This window comes from Oncorhynchus gorbuscha, linkage group LG05 (assembly GCF_021184085.1).
Source record: "Oncorhynchus gorbuscha isolate QuinsamMale2020 ecotype Even-year linkage group LG05, OgorEven_v1.0, whole genome shotgun sequence".
Taxonomy (NCBI): Eukaryota; Metazoa; Chordata; class Actinopteri; order Salmoniformes; family Salmonidae; genus Oncorhynchus; species Oncorhynchus gorbuscha.
Genome location: NC_060177.1, coordinates 17811145 through 17835216, shown reverse-complemented (window position 1 = coordinate 17835216; position 24072 = coordinate 17811145). Strand labels below are relative to the sequence as shown.

At 45.1% G+C, this 24072-nt stretch overlaps 1 protein-coding gene across 3 annotated transcripts in view; it reads right to left on the bottom strand.

Moving 5' to 3' along the window:
• The window catches only part of LOC124035600 (DENN domain-containing protein 5A-like), a 49260-nt gene that overhangs the window by 4134 nt on the left and 21054 nt on the right, over window positions 1–24072 (bottom strand). For all 3 annotated transcript variants that reach the window (XM_046349111.1, XM_046349112.1, XM_046349113.1), the window contains 14 exons: window positions 22820–23007; window positions 20860–21174; window positions 19090–19305; window positions 17478–17712; window positions 16427–16577; window positions 16194–16287; window positions 14962–15093; window positions 14548–14700; window positions 14327–14414; window positions 14162–14246; window positions 1411–1539; window positions 772–893; window positions 276–421; window positions 51–169 (listed from right to left, as the gene is read on the bottom strand). In XM_046349111.1, the coding sequence (XP_046205067.1) occupies window positions 51–169; window positions 276–421; window positions 772–893; window positions 1411–1539; window positions 14162–14246; window positions 14327–14414; window positions 14548–14700; window positions 14962–15093; window positions 16194–16287; window positions 16427–16577; window positions 17478–17712; window positions 19090–19305; window positions 20860–21174; window positions 22820–23007 (2173 nt within the window). The remainder of the gene's footprint in view (window positions 1–50; window positions 170–275; window positions 422–771; window positions 894–1410; window positions 1540–14161; window positions 14247–14326; window positions 14415–14547; window positions 14701–14961; window positions 15094–16193; window positions 16288–16426; window positions 16578–17477; window positions 17713–19089; window positions 19306–20859; window positions 21175–22819; window positions 23008–24072) is intronic.

Sequence of the window (24072 nt, the reverse complement as noted above, 5' to 3'; positions counted from 1 at the left end):
GCTACTGAAATCTCTAGCATAAGGCAGCTGCTACCAAATATATCACTCACTTGTAAGCATGACCTGTGATCTCATTCCGGACCATAACATACTCCACAAGCCACTTGGCATAAAGACCGGAGTTATCATGGCCCATCTGCACTGTGGTCAGCTTGCCCAGGTTCTGGCACTGCGATAGAGAGAGAAGGCAAAGGGCAAAAGTCATGTTAAGGTGAATATATATTGATATTATTATCAAAATACCAGGAATATTCAATCTTGAGGGGAGCACCAACCTCAAAGGTGATCTCCTGAGTGTGCTTGGGGATCTGGAGAACCCCAGTCTCAGCCAGCTCCCCAGACACACACACCCATGGGTTGGCTGTGAACATGGAGCCTCCTAGTTTCTTACTGGGAATCACCAGCACATGGTATGGGATCACTGTGGGACAGAGAAGAGATGGAAACCTGAAATCACTCAGTTAAGTACAATATGGTAGCAGGTAGCCTAGTGGTTCGGGCATTGGGCCAGAAACCAAAAGGTTGCTAGATCAAATCCCTGAGCTGACAAGGTAAAAATCTGTTGTTCTGCCCCTGAAAAAAGGCAGTTAACCCACTGTTCCTAGGTTGTCATTATAAATAAGAATTTGTTCTTAACTGACTTGCCTAGTTAAATAAAATGGTCACAAGAGCTATCTCTGTCTTCAATATATTTCTCAGTAAGCATCTCAAATTCAGGAAATTGGTTTAGCCAGGAAATAAGTCTTATTACTCTAATTTGCTGGCACTCACTGATGGTTGTGAAGACATTGGTGAAACAGAAGTAGTCCACAGCGTTGAAGGAGAGGAGGTGGTACAGGAACTGCTCTTTCTCATCGTCACAGCGCAGAAAAGCATAACGCTTGTATAGTTTCCTGCAAAAGAAACAAAAAAAATTCACCAAAACAAATCAGTTTAGCATTTCATATGATGTAATGATTATAGATTGAACAATAACAGTCTGAAGCCTAAAAGGCTGAATCAGTAGCTGATGAATGTGTTTTCCTTGATAAACAACTGGAGAATGGTAATGGAATGGTCACAATGCAATACCTCCATAATAAATCATGAACGCGACCCACTTCACCACCATCTCATCAATTATTTAAAAAAACATTGTAAATGTTTAATAGGTGATTGTACTATGACGTTTGGATCTGTCAAAAGAGCTCATGTATTATACATGCATAGTTTTCAGACATCAGGTTGATTCATGTGTGTGAGACTGAGTGGGACATTCCAATAAAAACTAGTGAGGATTTATGAGGAGACTGACTTAAAGGGAATGGGGTATTATCCCAATTACTGAAGCAGAGGCTCTTACAAAAAGTACACATTTTGTGTTTAGCTTGATTTGCCAGTTGTATACTAGGTCCTTGTTGTTTTGCTCACTTTGTAAGTTCATGGTCAGACAGCAGCTTTTTGAGGTGCCTGGACAGCAGCTTCTTCTCCATGGAGAGCCTCACCCAGGCCCTGGCCTTGCCCACGTCTGTCTTGATCTCACCAATGTTCTGGATGTGTCTACCGAGGATATAGTACACAGCACAGAGGTCAGAGAAGAAAAACACACACAAATGCACATATACAAACAGTCATCCTTTCAGCGATGGACTATAATGTTGTAGCATGTTTTGCATCCTTTGGCCAAGGTGAACACAAAACCACAAACCTAATATATGATAAGATGCAAGAGAAGTCCCTCTGAACAAGGTGATAGACCTCTGCTGCATGTTGTTTTCACCACTGTTCTAGATTCCAGAGCATGCAGGGCTGAGAGGGGGTAGCCAGCCCAGCCAGGAAGAAGCCCTGGCCAGCCCCAGACTCCCTAGTGTTTATGCCAGCCTCCTGTCATCGCTCCCAGCCACTATCAAGCCCTCCGTGTCCAGACACATTCCCTTCCACTCCACCTCTGCCAGTAAGAACTGCACTGTCTGTGCTATAAGTGCTCCCCATGCATCCCCCCCCTCTCTCATGCCTCCTTTCCCTCCCCCTCTTCCCTTACTGTCACGAATTAACCCAATTTCCTCCACTCCACTCTGTTCCCCATGGCAACAGAGCAAAATATCAACATTCACAATGAAGATTGTTATTGTATGAATGGTATAGTAAGACAAACAATGGTTATCTGCAGTCTGCAGACTGACTACAGGAATCCACCTCCTGTAGAAGAGGAATTAGATAAATGTCAAATAATAGAGAGCACAGCAAGGTAAATATGAAATGTTGATATGTAGAATGAAGCTACCTGGTCAACATTTATTGGCCATTAAAAGTACAGATACCCAAATATAATATATTTATCAATTAAAATGTGTTCGTATATCAATGTGACAACGCACAAATGAAAAAGCACCAATGGAAAATTCTGGATCCTTGGAAAGAAGACATGACATGTTTGTCTGTGCAGACGTGTGATCAGAGTTCTACAACAGACTACAGCACAGCCATGGGTAGGCTGTCATTGTAAATAAGAATTTGTTCTTAACTGACTTGCCTAGTGAAATAAAAAAAATACAATAAAATAAACAGCTACCTGAGCCAGACCACCCTCTCCCTGGCTTGGTCTGCAGGGGGTCTGCAGGGGAATTAGGCTGGAAGTAACATGCTGTCACACAGATCAGCCCAGCTCTCTTTACCACCTCCTTCACACCACACCAGGAATGACGTCCTGTATGACTCAACACCACTGGCTGTGGTGCACCGTAGACATGACAGTGGTCTGACTGCCTTAACACACAATGCATCCCATAAACTATCGCCAACTTCAGGATTCCTCTCAGCCTGGCTGAGCACTACTGTGTCTGAAAGTGTCTGCTAAATTAACTACTGTGGATAAAAGTGTCTGCTTGATGAACTAGTGTGGTTAAAAGTGTCTGCTATAAATGAAATACTGGGATAAAAGTGTCTGCTAAATTAACTACTGTGGATAAGTGTCTGCTAAATGAACTAGTGTGGATAAAAGTGTCTGCTAAATGAACTAGTGTGGTTAAAAGTGTCTGCTAAATGAACTAGTGTGGTACTGTTTCAGAACAGAGACCCACCTGTTTTGAGCCCCACCTGTAGTCCAACGCTCTAACCACCAGACTACCTGTCTCGCCAAATAACACATATGGAATCATGTAGTAACCAAAGAAGGGTTAAACAAATCAAAAGGCCACCTGTTTTGAGCCCCACCTGTAGTCCAACGCTCTAACCACCAGACTACCTGTCTCCCCAAATAACACATATGGAATCATGTAGTAACCAAAGAAGGGTTAAACAAATCAAAAGGCCACCTGTTTTGAGCCCCACCTGTAGTCCAACGCTCTAACCACCAGACTACCTGTCTCCCCAAATAACACATATGGAATCATGTAGTAACCAAAGAAGGGTTAAACAAATCAAAATGTATTTTAGATTTTAGATTTTCAAAGTAGCCACCCTTTGCCTTGATGAAAGCTTTGCACACTCTTGGCATTCTCTCAACCAGTTTCACCTGGAATGCTTTTTAAACCGTCTTGAAGGAGTTCACACATATGCTGAGCACTTGTTGGCTGCTTTTCCTTCACTCTGCGGTCCAACTCATCTCAAACCATCTCAACTGGGTTGAGGTCAGGTGATTGTGGAGGCCAGGTAATCTGATGCAGCACTCCTTTGTGGTCAAATAGACCTTACAAATCAAATAAAATCTTATTGGTCACATACACATGGTTAGCAGATGTTCATGCGAGTTTAGAGAAATGCTTGTGCTTCTAATCCCGACCATGCAGTAATATCTAACAATTTCTAACAAAATCTAACAATTTCACAACAACTACCTTTTACACACAAGTGTAAAGGAATTAATAAGAATATGTACATATAAATACATGGATGAGCGATGGCCGTGCAGCATAGGCAATATGCAGTAGATGGTGTAGAATACAGTATATACATATGAGATGAGTAATGTAGGGTACGTAAACATTATATAAAGTGACATTGTTTAAAGTGACCAGTGATACATTTATTACATCCAATTTTTTATTATTAATGTGGCTAGAGATTTGAGTTAGTATGTTGGCTGCAGCCACTCAATGTTAGTGATGGCTGTTTAACAGTCTGATGGCCTTGAGATAGAAGCTGTTTTTCAGTCTCTCGGTCCCAGCTTTGATGCACCTGTACTGACCTCGCCTTCTGGATGATAGCAGGGTGAACAGGCAGTGGCTCGGGTGGTTATTGCCCTTGATTATCTTTTTGGCCTTCCTGTGACATGGGGTGGTGTAGGTGTCCTGGAGGGCAGGTAGTTTGCCCCCGGTGATGCGTTCTGCAGACCCTCACTACCCTCTGGAGAGCCTTACGGTTGTGGGCGGAGCAGTTGCCGTACCAGGCGGTGATACAGACCGACAGGATGCTCTCTATTGTGCATCTGTAAAAGTTTGTGAGTGTTTTTGGTGACAAGGCAAATTTCTTCAGTCTCCTGAGGTTGAAGAGGCGCTGCTGTGCCTTCTACACCACTCTGTCTGTGTGGGTGGACCATTTCAGTTTGTCCGTGATGTGTACGCCGAGGAACTTACAACTTTCCATATTCTCCAATACTGTCCCTATCGATGTGGATAGGGGGGTGCTCCCTCTGCTGTTTCCTGAAGTCCATGATCATCTCCTTTGTTTTGTTGATGTTGAGTGTGAGGTTATTTTCCTGACACCACACTCCAAGGGCCCTCAACTCCTCCCTGTAGCCCGTCTCGTCGTTGTTGGTAATCAAGCCTACCACTGTACCACTGTCTGCAAACTTGATGATTGAGTTGGAGGCGTGCATGGCCACGCAGTCATGGGTGAACAGGTTGTACAGGAGAGGGCTGAGAACGCACCCTTGTGGGGCCCCAGTGTTGAAGATCAGCAGGGTGGAGATGTTGTTTCCTACCCTCACCACCTGGGGGAGGCCCGTCAGAAAGTTCAAGACTCAGTTGCACAGGGCGGGGTCAAGACCCAGGGTTTCGAGCTTAATGACAAGTTTGGAGGGTACTATGGTGTTGAATGCTAGGGCAGTGTGTAGTGTGCAGTGTGATTGCGATTGTGTCGTTTGTAGACCTATTGGGGCGGTAAGCAAATTGGAGTGGGTCTAGGGTGTCAGGTAGGGTGGAGGTGATATAATCCTTGACTAGTCTCTCAAAGCACTTCATGATGACGGAAGTGAGTGCTATGGGGCGATAGTCGTTTAACTCAGTTACCTTAGCTTTCTTGGGAACAGGAACAATGGTGGCCCTCTTGAAGCATGTGGGAACAGCAGACTGGGATAGGGATTGATAGAATTTGTCCGTAAACACACCAGCCAGCTGGTCTGCGCATGCTCTGAGGACGCGGCTGGGGATGCCGTCGGGGCCGGCAGCCTTGCGAGGGTTAACACGTTTAAATGTTTTACTCACGTTGGCCGTGGTGAAGGAGAATCCGCAGGTTTTGGTAGCGGGCCGTGTCAGTGGCACTGTATTGTCCTCAAAGCGAGTGAAGAAGTTGTTTAACCTCTTCAACCTATGGGGGCGCTATGTCATTATTGGATTAAAAAACGTGCCCGTTTTAAGCGCAATATTTTGTCACGAAAAGATGCTCGACTAAAGAAAACACTCTGACGTTTTCAAAACTGCAAAGATATTATCTGTGAGTGCCCCAGAACTGATGCTACAGGCGAAACCAAGATAAAACCTCAAACAGGAAATGAGCTGAATTTTTGAAGTTTGTTTTACTATCGTCTCCTTATATGGCTGTGAATGTGCCGTGAACGAGCTTATGCTCTTTGCCGTTCGTCCAAGATGTCTGCAGCATTGTGACGTATTTGTAGGGATATCATTGGAAGATTGGCCATAAGAGACTACATTTGACAGGTGTCCGCCCGGTGTCCTTCGTCTAAATTGGTGCGCAATTGTCAGTGGCACTCATTTTACCACGCGATACAGAGGGAGAAGTACACTTCCAGGAACGATACATCATTGAAGAGGTATGTAGAAAAACACCTTGAGGATTGATTCTAAACAACGTTTGCCATGTTTCAGTCGATATTATGGAGTTATTTTGGAAAAAGTTTGGCGTTTTTATAACTGAATTTTTGCTTTTTTTTGGTAGCCAAACATGACGCAGAAAACGGACCGATTTCTCCTGCACAAATAATCTTTCAGGAAAACTAAACATTTGCTATCTAACTGAGAGTCTCCTCATTGAAAACACCCAAAGTTCTTCAAAGGTAAATGATTTATTGAATGTTTTTGCTGGTTTTTGTGAAAATGTTGCCTGGTGATGCTAACGCTAAATGCTAAATGCTAACTGCTAAATGCTAGTTTTGCTATGGTAGAGAAACATATTTTTGAAAATCTGAGATAAGTGTTGTTAACAAAAGGCTAAGCATGAGAGCTAGCATATTGATTTCATTTCATTTGCGATTTTCATGAATAGTTAACGTTGCGTTATGGTAATGGGCTTGAGGCTGTAGTCATGATCCCGGATCCGGGTTGGCTCGACGCAAGAAGTTAATTTGACAGGGAGCAAGACATCGGTGTCCGCAACGGGGCTGGTTTTCTTTTTGTAATCCGTGAATGACTGTAAACCATGCCACATACGTCTCGTGTCTGAGCCGTTGAACTGTGACTCTACTTTGTCTCTATACTGACGCTTAGCTTGTTTGATTTCTTTGCAGAGGGAAAAGCTACACTGTTTGTATTCAGTAGTGTTTCCGGTCGCCCTGCCATGATTAAAAGCAATGGTACGCGCTTTCAGTTTTGCACGAATGCTGCCATCAATCCACGGTTTCTGGTTGGGGAAGGTTTTAATAGTCAGCGTGGGTACAACATCACCGATGCACTTGCTAATAAACTCGCTCACCAAATCAGCGTATACATCAATGTGGTTGTCTGAGGCTATCCGGAACATATCCCAGTTCACGTGATCGAAGCAATCTTGAAGAGTGGAATCCGATTGGTCGGACCAGCGTTGAACAGACCTGAGCACGGCCATTTTCTGTTTTAGTTTTTGTCTATAGGCTGGGAGCAACAAAATGGGTTCGTGGTCAGATTTGCCGAAAGGAGAGCGAGGGAGGGCTTTGTATGCGTTGCGGAAGTTAGAGTAGCAATGATCCAGAATGCTGCCAGCCCGGATTGCGCATTCGATATGCGGATAAAATTTACAATAAATGTAGCCTCATGACATATGGCGCCGACAGAGATGGTCGCCTCGCTTCGTATTCTTAGGAAACTATGCAGTATTTTGTTTTTTATGTGTTATTTCTGACATTGTTACCCCATGAAATCTTAAGTCTTATTACATACAGCCAGGAAGAACTATTGGATATAAGAGCAACGTCAACTTACCAACATTACGACCAGGAATACGACTTTCCCGAAGCGGATCCTCTGTTTGGATCACCATCCAGGACAATGGATCGAACCCAGTAGGCGACCCAAAACAACGGCGCCGCAGAGGGGCAGACGGAGCGGTCTTCTGGTCAGGCTCCGTAGACAGGCACATCGCTCACCGCTCCCAAGTATACTACTCGCCAATGTCCAGTCTCTTGACAACAAGGTAGACAAATCATTGCGGAGGTGTGTTTTGGGTCATTGTGCTGTTGAAAAACAAATAATAGTCCCCCTAAGCGCAAACCAGATGGGATGGCATAAACGCTGCAGAATTATGTGGTAGCCATGCTGGTTAAGTGTGCCTTGAATTCTAAATAAATCACAGACAGCATCACCAGCAAAGCACCCCCACACCCATCACACCTCCTCCATGCTTTCCGGTGGGAACCACACATGCGGAGATCGTCCGCTCACCTACTCTGCATCTCACAAACACACGCGATTGGAACCAAAAATCTCAAAAGACAGATTTCCACCAGTCTAATGTCCATTGCTCTTGTTTCTTGGCCTAAGCAAGTCTCCTCTTCTTATTGGTGTCCTTTAGTAGTGGTTTCTTTGCAGCAATTTGACCATGAAGGCTTGATTCACTCCGTCTCCTCTGAACAGTTGATGTTAAGATGTGTCTGTTACTTGACCTCTGTGAAGCATTTTTTTGTGCTGCAATTTCTGAGGCTGTTATCTCTAATGAACTTATCCTCTGCAGCAGAGGTAACTCTAGGTCTTCCTTTCTTGTGGCGGTCCTCATTAGAGCCAGTTTCATCATAGCGCTTGATCGTTTTTGGGACTGCATTTGAAGAATCTTTCAAAGTTCTTGAAATATTCCAGATTGACTGACCTTCATGTCTTAAAGTAATGATGGACAGTCATTTCTCTTTGCTTATTTGAGCTGTTCTTGCCATAATATGGAATTGGTCTTTTACCAAATAGGGCTATTGTCTGTATAACCCCCTACCTTGTTACAACACAACTGATTGGCTCAAACACATTAAGGATAGAAATTAAATGCATTCCAGGTGACTACCTCATGAAGCTGGTTGAGAGAATGCCAAGAGTGTAGTAACTGTTTTGGTTACTACATGATTCCATATGTGATATTTGATGTCTTCACTATTATTCTACACTGTCGAAAATTGTAAAAATAAAGAAAAACCCTTGGAATTCTGACTGGTCCTGTATATATATACACTGCTCAAAAAAACAAAGGGAACACTAAAATAACACATCCTAGATATGAATGAATGAAATATTTTTATTAAATACTTTTTTCTTTACACAGTTGAATGTGCTGACAAAAAAAATCACACAAAAATGATCAATGGAAATCAAATTGATCAACTCATGGAGGTCTGGATTTGGAGTCACACTCAAAATTAAAGTGGAAAACCACACTACAGGCTGATCCAACTTTGATGTAATGTCCTTAAAACAAGTCAAAATGAGGCTCAGTAGTGTGTGTGTGGCCTCCACGTGCCTGTATGACCTCCCTACAACGCCTGGGCATGCTCCTGATGAGGTGGCGGATGGTCTCCTGAGGGATCTCCTCCCAGACCTGGACTAAAGCATCCGCCAACTCCTGGACAGTCTGTGGTGCAACGTGGCATTGGTGGATGTAGCGAGACATGATGTCCCAGATGTGCTCAATTGGATTCAGGTCTGGGGAACGGGCGGGCCAGTCCATAGCATCAATGCCTTCCTCTTGCAGGAACTGCTGACACACTCCAGCCACATAAGGTCTAGCATTGTCTTGCATTAGGAGGAACCTAATGGCAGTCAAGCTACCTCTGGCGAGCACATGGAGGGCTGTGCAGCCCCTCAAAGAAATGCCACCCCACACCATGACTGACCCACCGCCAAACCGGTCATGCTGGAGGATGTTGCAGGCAGCAGAACGTTCTCCACGTCGTCTCCAGACTCTGTCACGTCTGTCACATGTGCTCAGTGTGAACCTGCTTTCATCTGTGAAGAGCACAGGGCGCCAGTGGTGAATTTGCCAAACTTGGTGTTCTCTGGCAAATGCCAAACGTCCTGCATGGTGTTGGGCTGTAAGCACAACCCCCACCTGTGGACGTTGGGCCCTCATACCACCCTCATGGAGTCTGTTTCTGACCGTTTGAGCAGACACATGCACATTTGTGGCCTGCTTGAGGTCATTTTGCAGGGCTTTGGCAGTGCTCCTCCTGCTCCTCCTTGCACAAAGGCGGAGGTAGCGGTCCTGCTGCTGGGTTGTTGCCCTCCTACGGCCTCCTCCACATCTCCTGATGTACTGGCCTGTCTCCTGGTAGCGCCTCCATGCTCTGGACACTACGCTGACAGACACAGCAAACCTTCTTGGCACAGCTCGCATTGATGTACCATCCTGGATGAGCTGCACAACCTGAGCCACTTGTGTGGGTTGTGGACTCCGTCTCATGCTACCACTAGAGTGAAAGCACCGCCAGCATTCAAAAGTGACCAAAACATCAGCCAGGAAGCATAGGAACTGAGAAGTGGTCTGTAGTCACCACCTGCAGAACCACTCCGTTATTGGGGGTGTCTTTCTAATTGCCTATAATTTCCACCTGTTGTTTATTCCATTTGCACAACAGCATGTGAAATGTATTGTCAATCAGTGTTGCTTCCTAAGTGGACAGTTTGATTTCACAGAAGTTTGATTGACTTGGAGTTACAGTGTGTTGTATAACTGTTCCCTTTATTTTTTTGAGCAGTGTATATATACTGTATATATATATATATATATAAAATGTTTTTGTTGTTGTTGTTTCCTGTTTTGCATGTTATTTTGGCATTAATACGTGTCACATATCAGTTTGCAAACAATGTAAAAAACAAAATCATTGAGTTAATAAAGCTGCATACAAACATGGTCTCTTTTTGCTTTCTTGAGTAAGGCATCTCCAAAATGCAGGTGTTTCAGGCTAGCTCAGTGTTTTCTGTGGTGGTGGTGGGGCAGCCAGTGAAAAATGCGGAGCATAGGGTTGGTAATGTTCTCTAGTTGTGTCGTGATTGGCTCAGTGTTCTGTCACTCATTGGGACACTGCGTCACTGCAAAATCTACGGGTAGAGCTCGAAAATTAAAGCTACATTAGAAGTGCCCATCCAAGAAGGCTCAACTTCATTGGCCACAGATAAAATTACTTCTACTGTAGCTTTGAATGGACTGATCATGTCAACATCATACTTTCAAAATCTTAGCTAGGAAGCTAGACAAACAGTCATCATCATGAATCACGTCGACAATCTACTGGCAAATCCTTTTCAATCCTTGTCATATGAAGATAAATTATAGATAAAATGTAGCGGTGCTCATCGGCCATTGGACATAAACATTACACAACAAGTTGGAAATCGCAAATTCAACAATGAATTGTTTGGAAGGAATCAGTGGCTAACTGCAAGCTCTGCAAAGCAATCACTAGCCTGCTATTCAGTGGAGTGTGTGTGACATGTCTGGGTTTCAGGGTCTCTTTTCCAAGATTAAAAATATAAACATTCATGCTGTTAATCCAGCATGATTTCCGCCGCGTTCAAAACAACTGGAAACAAGGACATCTCAAACTTCAGTATATTCAAGACAATTAGGAAATCTGAAATAAACGAGCTCCGACTGTGAAAATACGTTTTGATTGGTTATCCAACTTGGAATTCCCCAGTCGGGAACTCTGGCTTCTTTTCAGAGCTTCGACCTGAAGATAACTGATGTCAACCTTGTTTTTGATTCAACCTTGCCCCCCCCCCCCCGAGTTCCCAGTTGTCTTGAAAGTACCATAAATCCAGAGAATGACAGACTTTAATGACAAAGTTTGATGACAAAATTTGCCTACAGGGACCGCCGCACCACCTTCCTGTTCAAGTGAACACAGCACATCAAGGTCAGTCCAAAAATGTATTGCATGCTGCTGCATAAATTATGTAATATGTCAGGAAGATATGTATACTGTAGCTGAGAAAGTAAGACTAAGTGTATGTTGTTTAGTAAGCTGTTAGTAGCCCATGTGCCTTACCCTAAAAATGTGGTCCCTTTCCCCATCATACTTTAGCCTACTGTTCTGACTTGGTGGTACTCATGTAGCCTATAGCCTGTTCAAGAGAAATATAATCATTGAATATTGTAAGCTCTACTAATTGTCAGCTCATATGCCCCCTTTATTTATCCTACGGCTCTGACTTGGTTTACAGGGAGAATACTGTAAGAACAGCCCATGTTCTAAATTCTGTCGCGGTACATTTCAAAAGTGCTAGTTATATTGACTACATCCGTCCTAGCTCGCTCATTAATGTCTTAATCGAAATTACAGATTGCCTCTTATCTACTTGTCGCCCCCTTGTCTGCTGCCAGACAAGGCTCCGCTGATTGCCAGGTGTAGCGGTGGTAAGGATTCACTCCATGGTGCTGAAAAGAAAGCTCTGCTGTCGGGACAGATTTATGTAGGCCCTAACAGTTTGTGGGCAGCGTTTTTCACCGTTATAGTGCAATTCATGTATTGTTTAGTGATGTGTTGTGTAGTGGCTTTGCTGGCATGCATCTAAAAACATTTTGGGGAATTTGCCACCAAGATTTACATGTAAAAATCAAAACTGCTGGTATAGCATTTGGACCAGACATGAGGGGTCAAACATGAAGATCATGAGGAATGTAGGTCAAGTCTAATCAAATAGAACACAAAGACGGAAGGCTAAGCATTGAGTACAGTCATGGCCAAAAGTTTTGAGAATGACACAAATATTAATTTCCACAAAGTTGGCTGCTTCAGTGCTTTTAGATATTTTTGTCAGATGTTACTATGGAATACTGAAGTATAATTACAAGCATTTTATAAGTGTCAAAGGATTTTATTGACAACTACATGAAGTTGATGCAAAGAGTCAATATTTGCAGTGTTGACCCTTCTTTTTCAAGACCTCTGCAATCCACCCTGGCATGCTGTCAATTAACTTCTGGGCCACATCCTGACTGATGGCAGCCCATTTTTGCATAATCAATGCTTGGAGTTTGTCAGAATTTGTGGGTTTTTGTTTGTCCACCCGCCTCTTGAGGATTGACTACAAGTTCTCAATGTGATTAAGGTCTGGGGGAGTTTCCTGGCCATGGACCCAAAATATCAATGTTTTGTTCCCCCGAGCCACTTAGATATCACTTTTGCCTAATGGCAAGGTGTTCCATCATGCTGGAAAAGGCATTGTTTGTCACCAAACTGTTCCTGGATGGGGAGAAGTTGCTCTCGGAGGAGCATGTTGGTACCATTCTTTATTCATGGCTGTGTTCTTAGGCAAAATTGTGAGTGAGCCCACTCCCTTGGCTGAGAAACAACCCCACACATGAATGGTCTCAGGATGCTTTACTGTTGGCATGACACAGGACTGATGGTAGAGCTCACCTTGTCTTCTCTGGACAAACTTTTTTCCGGATGCCCCAAACAATCGGAAAGGGGATTCATCAGAGAAAATGACTTTACCCCAGTCCTCAGCAGTCCAATCCCTGTACATTTAGCAGAATATTAGTCTGTCCTTTATGTTTTTCCTGGAGAGAAGTGGCATCTTTGCTGCCCTTCTTGACACCAGGCCATCCTCCAAAAGTCTTTGCTTCACTGTGTGTACAGATGCACTCACACCTGCCTGCTGCCATTCCTGAGCAAGCTCTGTACTGGTGGTGCCCCAATCCCGCAGCTGAATCAGCTTTAGGAGACGGTCCTGGCGCTTGCTGGACTTTCTTGGGCGCCCTGAAGCCTTCTTCACAGCAATTGAACCGCTCTCCTTGAAGTTCTTGATGATCCGATAAATGGTTGTTTTAGGTGCAATCTTACTGCCAGCAATATACTTGCCTGTAAAGCCCTTTTTGTGCAAAGCATTGATGACGGCACGTGTTTCCTTGCAGGTAAGCATGGTTGACAGAGGAAGAACAATGATTAAAAAGCACCACCCTCCCTTTGAAGCTCCCAGTCTGTTATTCGAACTCAATCAACATGACAGAGTGATCTCCAGCCTTGTCATCGTCAACACTCACGCCTGTGTTAACGAGAGAATCACTGACATGATGTCAGCTGGTCCTTTGTGGCAGGGCTGAAATGCAGTGGAAATGTTTTTGGCGATTCAGTTCATTTGCAATTAATTGCAATTCATCTGATCAGTCTTCCTAACATTCTGGAGTATATGCAAATTGCCATCATACAAACTGAGGCAGCAGACTTTGTGAAAATTAATATTTGTGTCATTCTCAAAACTTTTGGCCACGACTGTATATGCTGTACAGTGTGTGTGTGTATATATATATATATATATATATATTTAAATAATTAAAATAATCATAGCTGGTAATCAAGTGTTTATGCCTGCTGCAAAGCTTGAGATGCATGGCTATGAGGCTGATGTCAGTATTTTCCACTATATATATGGTCCTGAATCATTGATAATATTCTGTTTAGACTGAAAGTGCTTTTTGTCAGTGGGCCACAAGATGTCAGTGAAAACACTTTGAAATCATTGCATTCTGAGGAATGACCAATCAATCATTATCTCACCTTGATTCAAAATTGTTATTTTAAAACTACGTAGAGGTACGAAGGCATACATTTGAACCACTTCTGCTGCTACAGAAGGGACAATCAACACAGGCAGAATAGTATAATATCATGTGCAACATTCCCCTTACAACCATCCATAATTTCAAGACCATAGGACTTTAAATTTATATTCACGAGGATACTTGACAAATAGTTTATAGACGGTAGGTAGAGCATCTGAAGACACTGGTACTGTGGTAGACCTGGTGAATGGATGAGGAGACTCACCTCATGTCCCTGATCAGGGATACCTTTAGAGGGGGCAAGGCAGCGCCAGCATCAGACTTGCGTCTCTCTGTGTTGTGGATGAGTCCTGATGTGGGGAGGAGAGAGAGGGATGTGGCTATGGCTTTACATCACCGTCCATTTATCTCATTTCAACGAGTGGCTTACCTGGGGGACCCAAACCGGCTGGTGCTGCATCCGTCTTCTCTTTGCTCTCCTGATAATGGAGCAGGTGGGACCACAAGGCAGATTTACCCTGGCAGATGAAGATGGAGATGCGGGAATGAATGAATACGCATTGAATGCACCTGAATGCATACATGTGTGTTAGTGTGTATATATACTGTTTTTAAATAACACACTCTGTGTGTGTGTGTGTGTGTGCTGACCTGTTTGACCTGCAGCCCGTGGCTCCAGATCCTCTCCAGCAGGTCACAGAGGGAGGCGATAAGTGTGTTCTCCTCCACGCCTGTAATGCTGACCTCCCCATGACCCAGCTCTACCGCCTCCCTGCCCATCTTCTCAACCAGCATGCGCTTGGTCTGGAGGGACACACACATCACCGTACAGGGAGATTACCATCTCTGGAGGCCAGATGGTTGACACTACAGGTGCCAGATCTCAATATCCAAGTAATAGTCTACTGCAACGGTCATTGACATCAGAATACTTCTGAGTGACATTGAAACTAATGGAGACTCACTGGAGGTGTCGTATTTCAATATCCATGCGATAGTCTACTGCAATAGTCTACTGCAATGGTTATTGCAATCATAATATAGGAAGACTGGTAGTCACCGTACCTTATTCCTGCACTCCTTCAGCAGACCCTCCACAAACTTCCAGTTGGTCTGAGCGATGACGGAGGGGGAGAGGTTGGACAGCTTGGGCTGCCGGATGGTAGTGCCCAGGTTCCTGGCCTCCTGGATGTATTTCTGTAATGAGAAAGAGAGGACAGGGTCAGACAGGACAGGGTCAGACAGGACAGGGTCATGGAAGGACAGGGTCAGAGAGGACACACATGGAGTGGCTCGAAGAGTAGGCTATACACCAAGGGAGAGTAATCAATCTGGCTCAATGTTCATCATCACATAAACACAGAGGGTCACACCACTCAGCAACCAACCACAGAACGTATACAGTGCATACTGTGGATAGAATTCTGGTAACTACTACAGTGAGGGATTGATCATTCCAGAGGAGGGAGAGGGAGGAAGTCAGTTGTATAATGAGCTGAGCTGCCTGTACTGAGGTGATTTCATGATGGACAATGTGTTTCTCTCTTTTACCTTTCTGACCTTAACATCCATCCTGGGAGGCGTGTCAGCGCCATGAGTTTTCTGGGATGCTGTCAAATCAATCTAAATATTGCTTTCTTAATGTGGAGTTAAGTGCACCCTAAAGTGAAACCCTAAACCTGAGAAGAAACCCTGGAAAGTGATCGGGAGTATCAAGTAAAGCTGTGATGCTAGGAGGAGGAGGAGGAGGGAGTGAGGACCACATGGGGGGAGGGGCCATGTGGACGTGGTGTGAGGCTCAGGCCCCACCCACTGCCAACACATACCACATCCACAGTCACAGACTTTAGACAGGGCCTGAAGGACTGCGAGAGCCAGTAGTAGTCTAGAAACAGCAGGAGCTGCAGCTCCGGGAACAGACACTCCACATGCTGGGAGCGTGAGTGTGTGTGAGACGGAGAGAGAGGGAGAGAGAGAGACACCAAAGAGAGAGTGTGTGAGAGAAATAGAGTAGGTAGATGTAAGGGAGACAGTAGGTGTCAGAGGGATAGAAACAGAAACAGAAAGAGAGGTTAGGTCAAGAGAAAATAATTGAGGTATAGAGAGTAAAAGAGAAAATGGACAAACAAGACTTTAATTCAATCGTTCCAGACATTAGATATTTAGAAGTGAACAACGCAAGCCATGAAGAAGAGTGAGGAAGAAATCAACAAGAAATTAACGATAACACAAAAACATGTGAATATGGTTTGGGAATGTTAATCCTGTTTTTCTAGGGCTGCTTAATGTCCTCTCACCTCTCTCTGGTCGTTGTCCAGGTAAAGGTGTTCAGCGTGTTGTTTCTGTCTGTCCTTCCTCCTCCACTGTGCTGGAGCACTCCTCTTCGCCCATCTAACATACAAACAAAACAACTTCACTTAGAAAGACACGAAAGCCAAATAGCAAAGATAGAGACAAAACAAACATATTTTGTCAGTATTATCAATCAAAGTATGAAAATCAGTCTCTCTTGCGGAGGTGTGATACTCACTTGTTGCTGACGGGTCCAGTGGAGAGCACGTCAGACTGCAGCCGGGGGAAGAAGCCGTGTTCGTAGCGACCCTGGCCAATCTTCATATCCAGCAGGTGGGGATGCAGGGCCGTGTGGTCAATCTTAACCACCCGCATCTCTATGGCCTTCTCTGGGGTGACACAGAGAGGGGAGGAGGATGAGGTACTGTCACAGCAGATCCATTAGCACAAACCGTCATGGAGGATTTAACAGTCTTATGTCATTGTTAAGCCACTCTGTGAGTGCCTATGAGTCATAGCACTGAGGAGTCACATAGATTCACCACTCCACATCTCATCTCTGACTCCTCACCGCCACACCTCCATGCTGTGAGTTATCATCACCTGACCTAGGGATGCAAAATTCCTTTAAGCTTATCAAAATGGTCAGGTTTTCCAGAAATCCTGGTTGGAGGATTCATGATATCCTGCTTATTCCGTTCTGTTTCAGGGAATCTTCCAACCTGGATTTATGGAAAAACTTGGAATTTTTGTAAAGTTATTGGAATTCTGCATCCCTAACCTGACCCAACACTCAACATCATCAGCACCAATGACAGCAGGCTACATAGTTAAGACTATTACAACGGTGTAGATAACAGTGTAATGTATTAGGTTAGTACATAACTGGTATGCATTCAATGAATATTCCAGGTGCTACTGAATGTTCCCAAAGACAGAGTAGAAGAAAGACGCTGTAATCATATTGTTCCCACAATGCATTGCAAGCACAAACAATAACCCGCCACCAAGGTGAAATAAGGATGGATTATTACTAAGGTGAGCCTTGTAGATCTCTAACCCAATTGAGTGAGGTTCAGGGGAGACAAAATCAATTTTCTCATATCGCTTTTGAAGGAGTTTGTCTGAAAACGAGAACAGTTACGTCTGTTAGCAAAGAAAGGCTCAAATAAATCAGTGTGGAAGGATTTGAGACATGTGTGTCTTGAAAACATACAAGTATCTTGCACCATCTGAGACAAAGATCCCTTATTAGTACAGGTGTGAAAATGGGTTTCCTCTTTTCTTACCCGCCTCGTCGATATTGGTGCAGGTCTGGTACATGGAGGTGCGCAGGGTGGGCGTGCGTACGTTCAGCATGCGGATTTTGTCCACGCGGGAGTCAAACACCCTCAACGTGTGTTCCTTGTCCTCATCATCATGGCAAAGGATCTTACTATCGATGAAGGAGGCGAACATCTGAGTCTCCAGGAAACGGGACAGGAAGGGCAGGTAGGGCTCAGGCTGGTCAGAAAGGAAGGAGGCCTGGAATCGACAAGAATCACATCACAAAATGAAGTGAGGACTCCCAGGGGCCAATTAATATGAAAAGCTTTAAAGCGCATTGAAGACTTCCACTCAAATGAATGTTTCAGAGTCTGGAGTGGGACTGCATCCCAAATGGCACCCTATTCCCTAAATATTCCCTAGACTTGGCACTCCGGTACCATTTGCCATTCGGTAGTAGAGAGAACAGTCTATGACTGGGGTGGCTGGGGTCTTTGACAATTTTTAAGGCCTTCTTCTGACACCGCCTGGTGTAGAGGTCCTGGATGGCAGGCAGCTTTGCCCCAGTGAAGTACTGGGCCGTACGCACTACCCTCTGAAGTGCCTTGCAGTCGGAGGTCGAGCAATTGCCGTACCAGGCAGTGATGCAACTGGTCAGGATGCTCTCGAAGTTGCAGCTGTAGAACCTTTTGAGGGTCCCATGCCAAATCTTTTTAGTCTCCTGAGGGGGAATAGGCTTTGCCGTGCCCTCTTCACGACTGTCTTGGCGTGTTTGGACCATTCTAGTTTGTTGTTGATGTGGACACCAAGGAACTTGAAGCTCTCAATCTGCTCCACTACAGCCCCGTCGATGAGAATGGGGGCGTGCTCGGTGCTCCTTTTCCTGTAGTCCACAATCATCTCCTTAGTCTTGGTTACGTTGAGGGATTGTTATTCTGGCACCACCCGGCCAGGTCTCTGACCTCCTCCCTATTGGCTGTCTCGTCATTGTCGGTGATCAGGCCTACCATTGTTGTGTCGTCTGCAAACTTAATGATGGTGTTGGAGTCGTGCCTGGCCATGCAGTTGTGGGCGAACAGGGAGTACAGGAGGGGACTGAGCACGCACCCCTGGGGAGCTCCAGTGTGGCAGATGTGTTGCTACCTACCCTCACCACCTGGGGGTGGCCCGTCAGGAGGTCCAGGATCCAGTTGCAGAGGGAGGTTTTTAGTCAAAGCTTCCTTAGCTTAGTGATGAGCTTTGAGGGTACTAAGGTGTTGAACGCTGAGCTGTAGTCAATGAATAACATTCTCACATAGGTGTTCCTTTTGTCCAGGTGGGAAAGGGCAGTGTGGAGTGCAATAGAGATTGCATCATCTGTGGATCTGTTTGGGCAGTATGCAAAATGGAGTGGGGTCTAGGGTTTCTGGGATAACGGTGTTGATGTGAGACATTACTAGCCTTTCAAATCACTTCATGGCTACGGACGTGAATGCTACGGGTCTGTAGTCATTTAGGCAGGTTGTCTTTGTGTTCTTGTGCACAGGGACTATGCTGGTGTGCTTGATAGCAGACTATATAGTGCACTACTTTTGACCATAGCCCTAAGGCCTCAAAAGTAGTGGACTATATAGGGAATCTAGTCTCTGATTTCACCTTGTCAAAGTTCTGCATCTGGTCCCTGTTGCTGAACCAGGACTCCTTGTCCTGACTGGGCTGGATGACAAACACCTCGTAGTCGGCGAACATCTGGGTGAAGCGGTTGGCGAAGACCTCTCGCACCTGGATGTTGAGCTGGTGCATCTTCAGCTCCTCCTCATCACACTGCACCTTCAGGTCCTTGTTGCTGCTGGCATCCTCCCTCACATCCAACTGGAAGAGGGAGAGGAAACACAGCGGCTCAGGAAAACACAGCACAGAAAAATAGAGAGTGAAAAAGAAGAAGAAAAAGAGGGGTTTGATGACAGAAGTTAAGAAAGACATAGAGCAGGGGTCGACAACAGGGGTCACCAATATTCCCACAAATAAAAAATATAGAAATATGTGATCCTGTAATCAAGGTATGAAATTATTGTTATTATCAATTCCAATCCATGTTTGGGCTTAGTTGTGGTCAATTTGCAGTGTTCAAATTATTAGAATTATGTTCCGGCCTCCCGACCATCCGCTGTGATAAAAACCGGCCTGCGGCTGAATCTAGTTGCCTACTCCTGCCATAGAGGGTATGGGTTTCATATCTCCATGTTAGCACAGGCTGCTGGAGCACTGATAGGGGCATGGGGGAAAACGTCTGAGATGTTTTGATTTATTGACAAAAAAAACTGAAAACACACATTTCTCTGTTACAATAAAAGTGTTACACAGTTGCAGATCTCAACATGCAAGAGCAGGACACAAGGACACAATGAGTGAGTCACCTATACATGTCCGCATAGACATTAAGATGAGTAATGGCTACGAAGCCCAGATCAGATGGCAGGGATGTGACCCACTGAGCCCTCCTCTAATTCATTGCTCTAAACCACTGATCCTAAATCAGGAGGTTACCTTAATGTGAGACATGGCCACAATGACCCTACCTGAAGCCTTACCCACGAATTGAGGAGCTAAAAGCAGACTACCAGGGCAGGCAATCTCTCCAGAGAAAGCTAATGATGAGCCCCTACTAGTCCATAAGCTGCTTACTCTGGGCTCCTACAGATATGGAGAGTTGGAGAGACCTCCCCTCGGGAGTTAAAAGCTAATTCATTCATTCACTGGTCTGTAATGTGATTCTGCTGAAACATTACCATCTATTACCAACGGCCCTCTGTGTCGTGTTCAAACCAGATGGCAATTAGGTTCTGTATGGGCGCCAATTTTCTGTTGATGACAATGTAACAGACTTCCTCCGTCACCAGGGCTGAAGCACAGCACACTCGGAGCTAGCCAGCAGCAGCTTACATGGGCAGCTCATAGACTGCCTTTCCCACCACAGTATCTTTGCTCTACAAACCCCTTAGTCATTTTCAAAAGACTGTGACAGACATGCAGTATTAATCTGAATGAATCTACACTGAATATACCAAACATTAGGAACACCTTCCTATTATTGAGTTGACTCTACAAGGTGTCAAAAGTGTTCCACAGGGATGCTGACCCATATTGACTCCAATGCTTCCCACAGTTGTGTCGATTTGGCTGGATGTCCTTTGGGTGGTGGACCATTGTTGATACTTTAACCATCTCCTCCCCTTCATCTACACTGATTGAAGTGGATTTAACAAGTGACATCAATAAGGGATCATGGCTTTTACCTGGATTCACATGGTCAGTCTATGTCATGGAAAGAGCAGGTGCTCTTAATATTTTGTACACTCAGTGTATATGCAGACTATCTAGAATAATATGCTCCAGTCAAATGGATGACTGTGGCCCTGCTCTCACCTTTTCCAGGCTGACCCCAGTCCTCTTGACCAGGGCCTGCAGTCTAGCGATGGTCTCGTTCTCCCTCAGCAGGTAGGAGTTGAGGGGCGAGCTGGCCAGGTTGCCGTTGCGTCTGTCCGTGACCATGTCAGTGGAGCGGAAGCCCCAGTGTTTGGCCTGGCCCTGGCTGTGGAGCAGGTTCCCCTCCGGAGACACGCCAAAGGCCAACAGCACCTCGGAGATCTCCTGGATGAACTCTAGCTTGTTGGGGAACAGAGGGAGGTCCTCTGGCAGCTCAATGAAGTGGTTGTCGATGTCCACGAAACACAAGTTGGCCTGGAATGACAGGTGGTCTTGTTTAGCTGTCATTGTAAACATGTCGGTGAAACAGAGAACACCAGAGAAGCAAACTGAGTGATAGTTATGTTCTTGTTATAGTAGAACCATTCCCACTTTGCTCCACTAGGTGGCTTAACGCAGAGCAGTACCAATTGAGGCATAAGGAGAAAAGATGTGGTTGACTTCATGAGATTAACTGAAGGCAGTAATATAATATCAACAGATACTCTGAATGGGACAAACTACTCTTTTGAAAAAGCCCTCCATTGTTGATCTGCTGCCTTTCATCTTAAGAGTATTAGGATTTAAATATAAAAATGGATGAATAAGGCAATATTGAGATTGACTTAGGTCATCAATTCACAAATTCTTAGGCTCTTTATTCATCATAGCTCTTTCCATTGGACCGGCTCCACATGTGTAAAAGCTTGTTGCACACAGAGCACCCTTCCTCCAGATGTGTAAAAGCTTGTTGCACACACAGCACCCTTCCTCCAGATGTGTAAACGCTTGTTGCACACACAGCACCCTTCCTCCAGATGTGTAAAAGCTTGTTGCACACACAGCACCCTTCCTCCAGATGTGTAAAAGCTTGTTGCACACACAGCACCCTTCCTCCAGATGTGTAAACGCTTGTTGCACACACAGCACCCTTCCTCCAGATGTGTAAAAGCTTGTTGCACACAGAGCACCCTTCCTCCAGATGTGTAAACGCTTGTTGCACACACAGCACCCTTCCTCCAGATGTGTAAAAGCTTGTTGCACACACAGCACCCTTCCTCCAGGCTCTGTGTTGAAGGGCCCTTAGCAGGATTGCTGTGTACAGGAGCAAAGCAACGTGTTTTGATCAACCGTAAAAGCATGGGTAAGCTACAGCATGGTTAACGAGGGCTGTTTGTCCTCACAAAGGAAACACTCGACCCTTTGAAACCATCATTAAGACGTAAACACAAACCCATTTTATTTAAGAACAATCATTAAGCATGAATAATGTTTAACGACAACCATTTAGCGTTTATCAATGGGTTATATAAGTAATTAATCAATCATTTAAGTAAATTGATAATAAATTCACCTCCTTTGTCTAAATCTGGTGGAAAAACGACTGTTAATCAAAACGAAGGACAAAAACAAGCCTGGAGATCTAGGGATCGAGGGATGGTTTGTAATCTGTGTTGTAAGGCCCTGTGATTCTCTCTACAGATTAGCCAATTTCATGCCGTCACGTTGTTGGGTGTATCAGACAGCAGATGGAGATGGGGTTGGCAGGAGTGTCCAGAGGGAAGTCCTTGTTAGTAGTCTCAGCACAAACACCATTCACGCATTGCAATCTGATTAGAAATGACTTGTTATCGCTTTGACAGGCAGCATTTAAGGAGGGCTGGGCTGAGGGCATCCAACTAAATGGTTTCAGCTAGAGCTCAATGTTTCCAATTAAAAAGCCTTTTGGAGAGAAGGAATAGGGAGGATGGGAGAGGAGAGAAATGAGAGAAATGAACAAGGTAAACAACCCTTGAGAAACAATTCCTTGCACAAATCTCAAAAATCTATTTCGATTTGTGTGTGTGCGTGTGTGTATATGAGTAGCTGTGCGTATGTGTGTGCAAACATGCGTGCATGGGTGCATGAGTGTATAGGTTACCTCCTGAGGCAGCTCTAGTTTGGTGCGGTCACCCTCTCCGTTGGAGTGCAGTCCCATCAGGTAGGGCACTGGGGCATCCAGGAAGTGCAGCAGTGAGGCGGGCAGGATGGGCACATAGACATGCTGCCACTGGAAAGGGAACATTAAGGCTGTGATGCTCTCGGCCACAGTCATCAGCCTCTGGTAGTCTGTCACACAAACAACAGAGGAGAGAGTCACAAACTGACTGGTTTTATATGGTCACAAAGGCTAAATGTTTTGACACCTACCGTATGCAATGTTTTGTAATCTACAGGGTTAAACAGTCCACTCCAAGTCAAGTGTTTGGCATCCATGTAAACTTCCATCCAGTCCTGTTTATCTACCTTCCTTCTCTATCAGTCACAACAAGTCTATATTCAGTAGCAGCTCTGCCTTTGCTGTTCTACTGCCAAAATAACTACTAGTTCTTCATTTGGCCTTCTGTTCTCCCCCATTCTCCCCCCAGAAAGGGCCCTCGCCCCTCTCCCCTCAACAGGCTCTCTCCCTTCTCCTTTCTCCCCCTAGAACAGGCCCTCTCCACTCTCCCTCCAGAACAGGCCCTCTTCTCTCTACCCCCAGAACAGCTCTCTCCCCTCTCCTCTTTCCCTCAAGAACAGGCCCCCTTCTCTCTCTCCCCAGAACAGGCCCTCTCCCCTCTCCTCTCTCCCCCCAGAACAGGCCCTCTCCCCTCTGCCCAAAATAGACCCTCTCCCCCCAGAACAGGCACTCTCCCAGGCCGGGTCTCCCCCTCGTTGAGCCACCTCTCCCAGGACCTGGGCCAGGGACTCAGAGACAGGAATACTAATCTAGCCTGTCTGCTAGTGCTCTGACCTTGCCTGGTGAACAACAGGCCTTTTCAGAGCATGATACCACCTTCCTGAGAAAAACCACAAACAGACAGACACACACACACACACACACACGCATGCATGCAAATGCAAGGACGTGTGCACAAACAAACACATGAAAGTACACACACACACAAACACACAAATGCATACACATACACACACACAAACGACACCACAGTATCATACACACACAGGCCTTGCCAACAGCTAATCTGGTCTAAGAGAAAACACACTCTTTAATAGGGTCATTCATCAGATATTCAACTGGGGGAAATCTAATGAGCTTCAGTGTTGGCGTAGTCCTCCACTTGTCCTCCTCTCTGTTACGCTGCTTTCCACAAGGACTTTCCAAGACGAATAAGGTAATCGGAGCCTATTTGA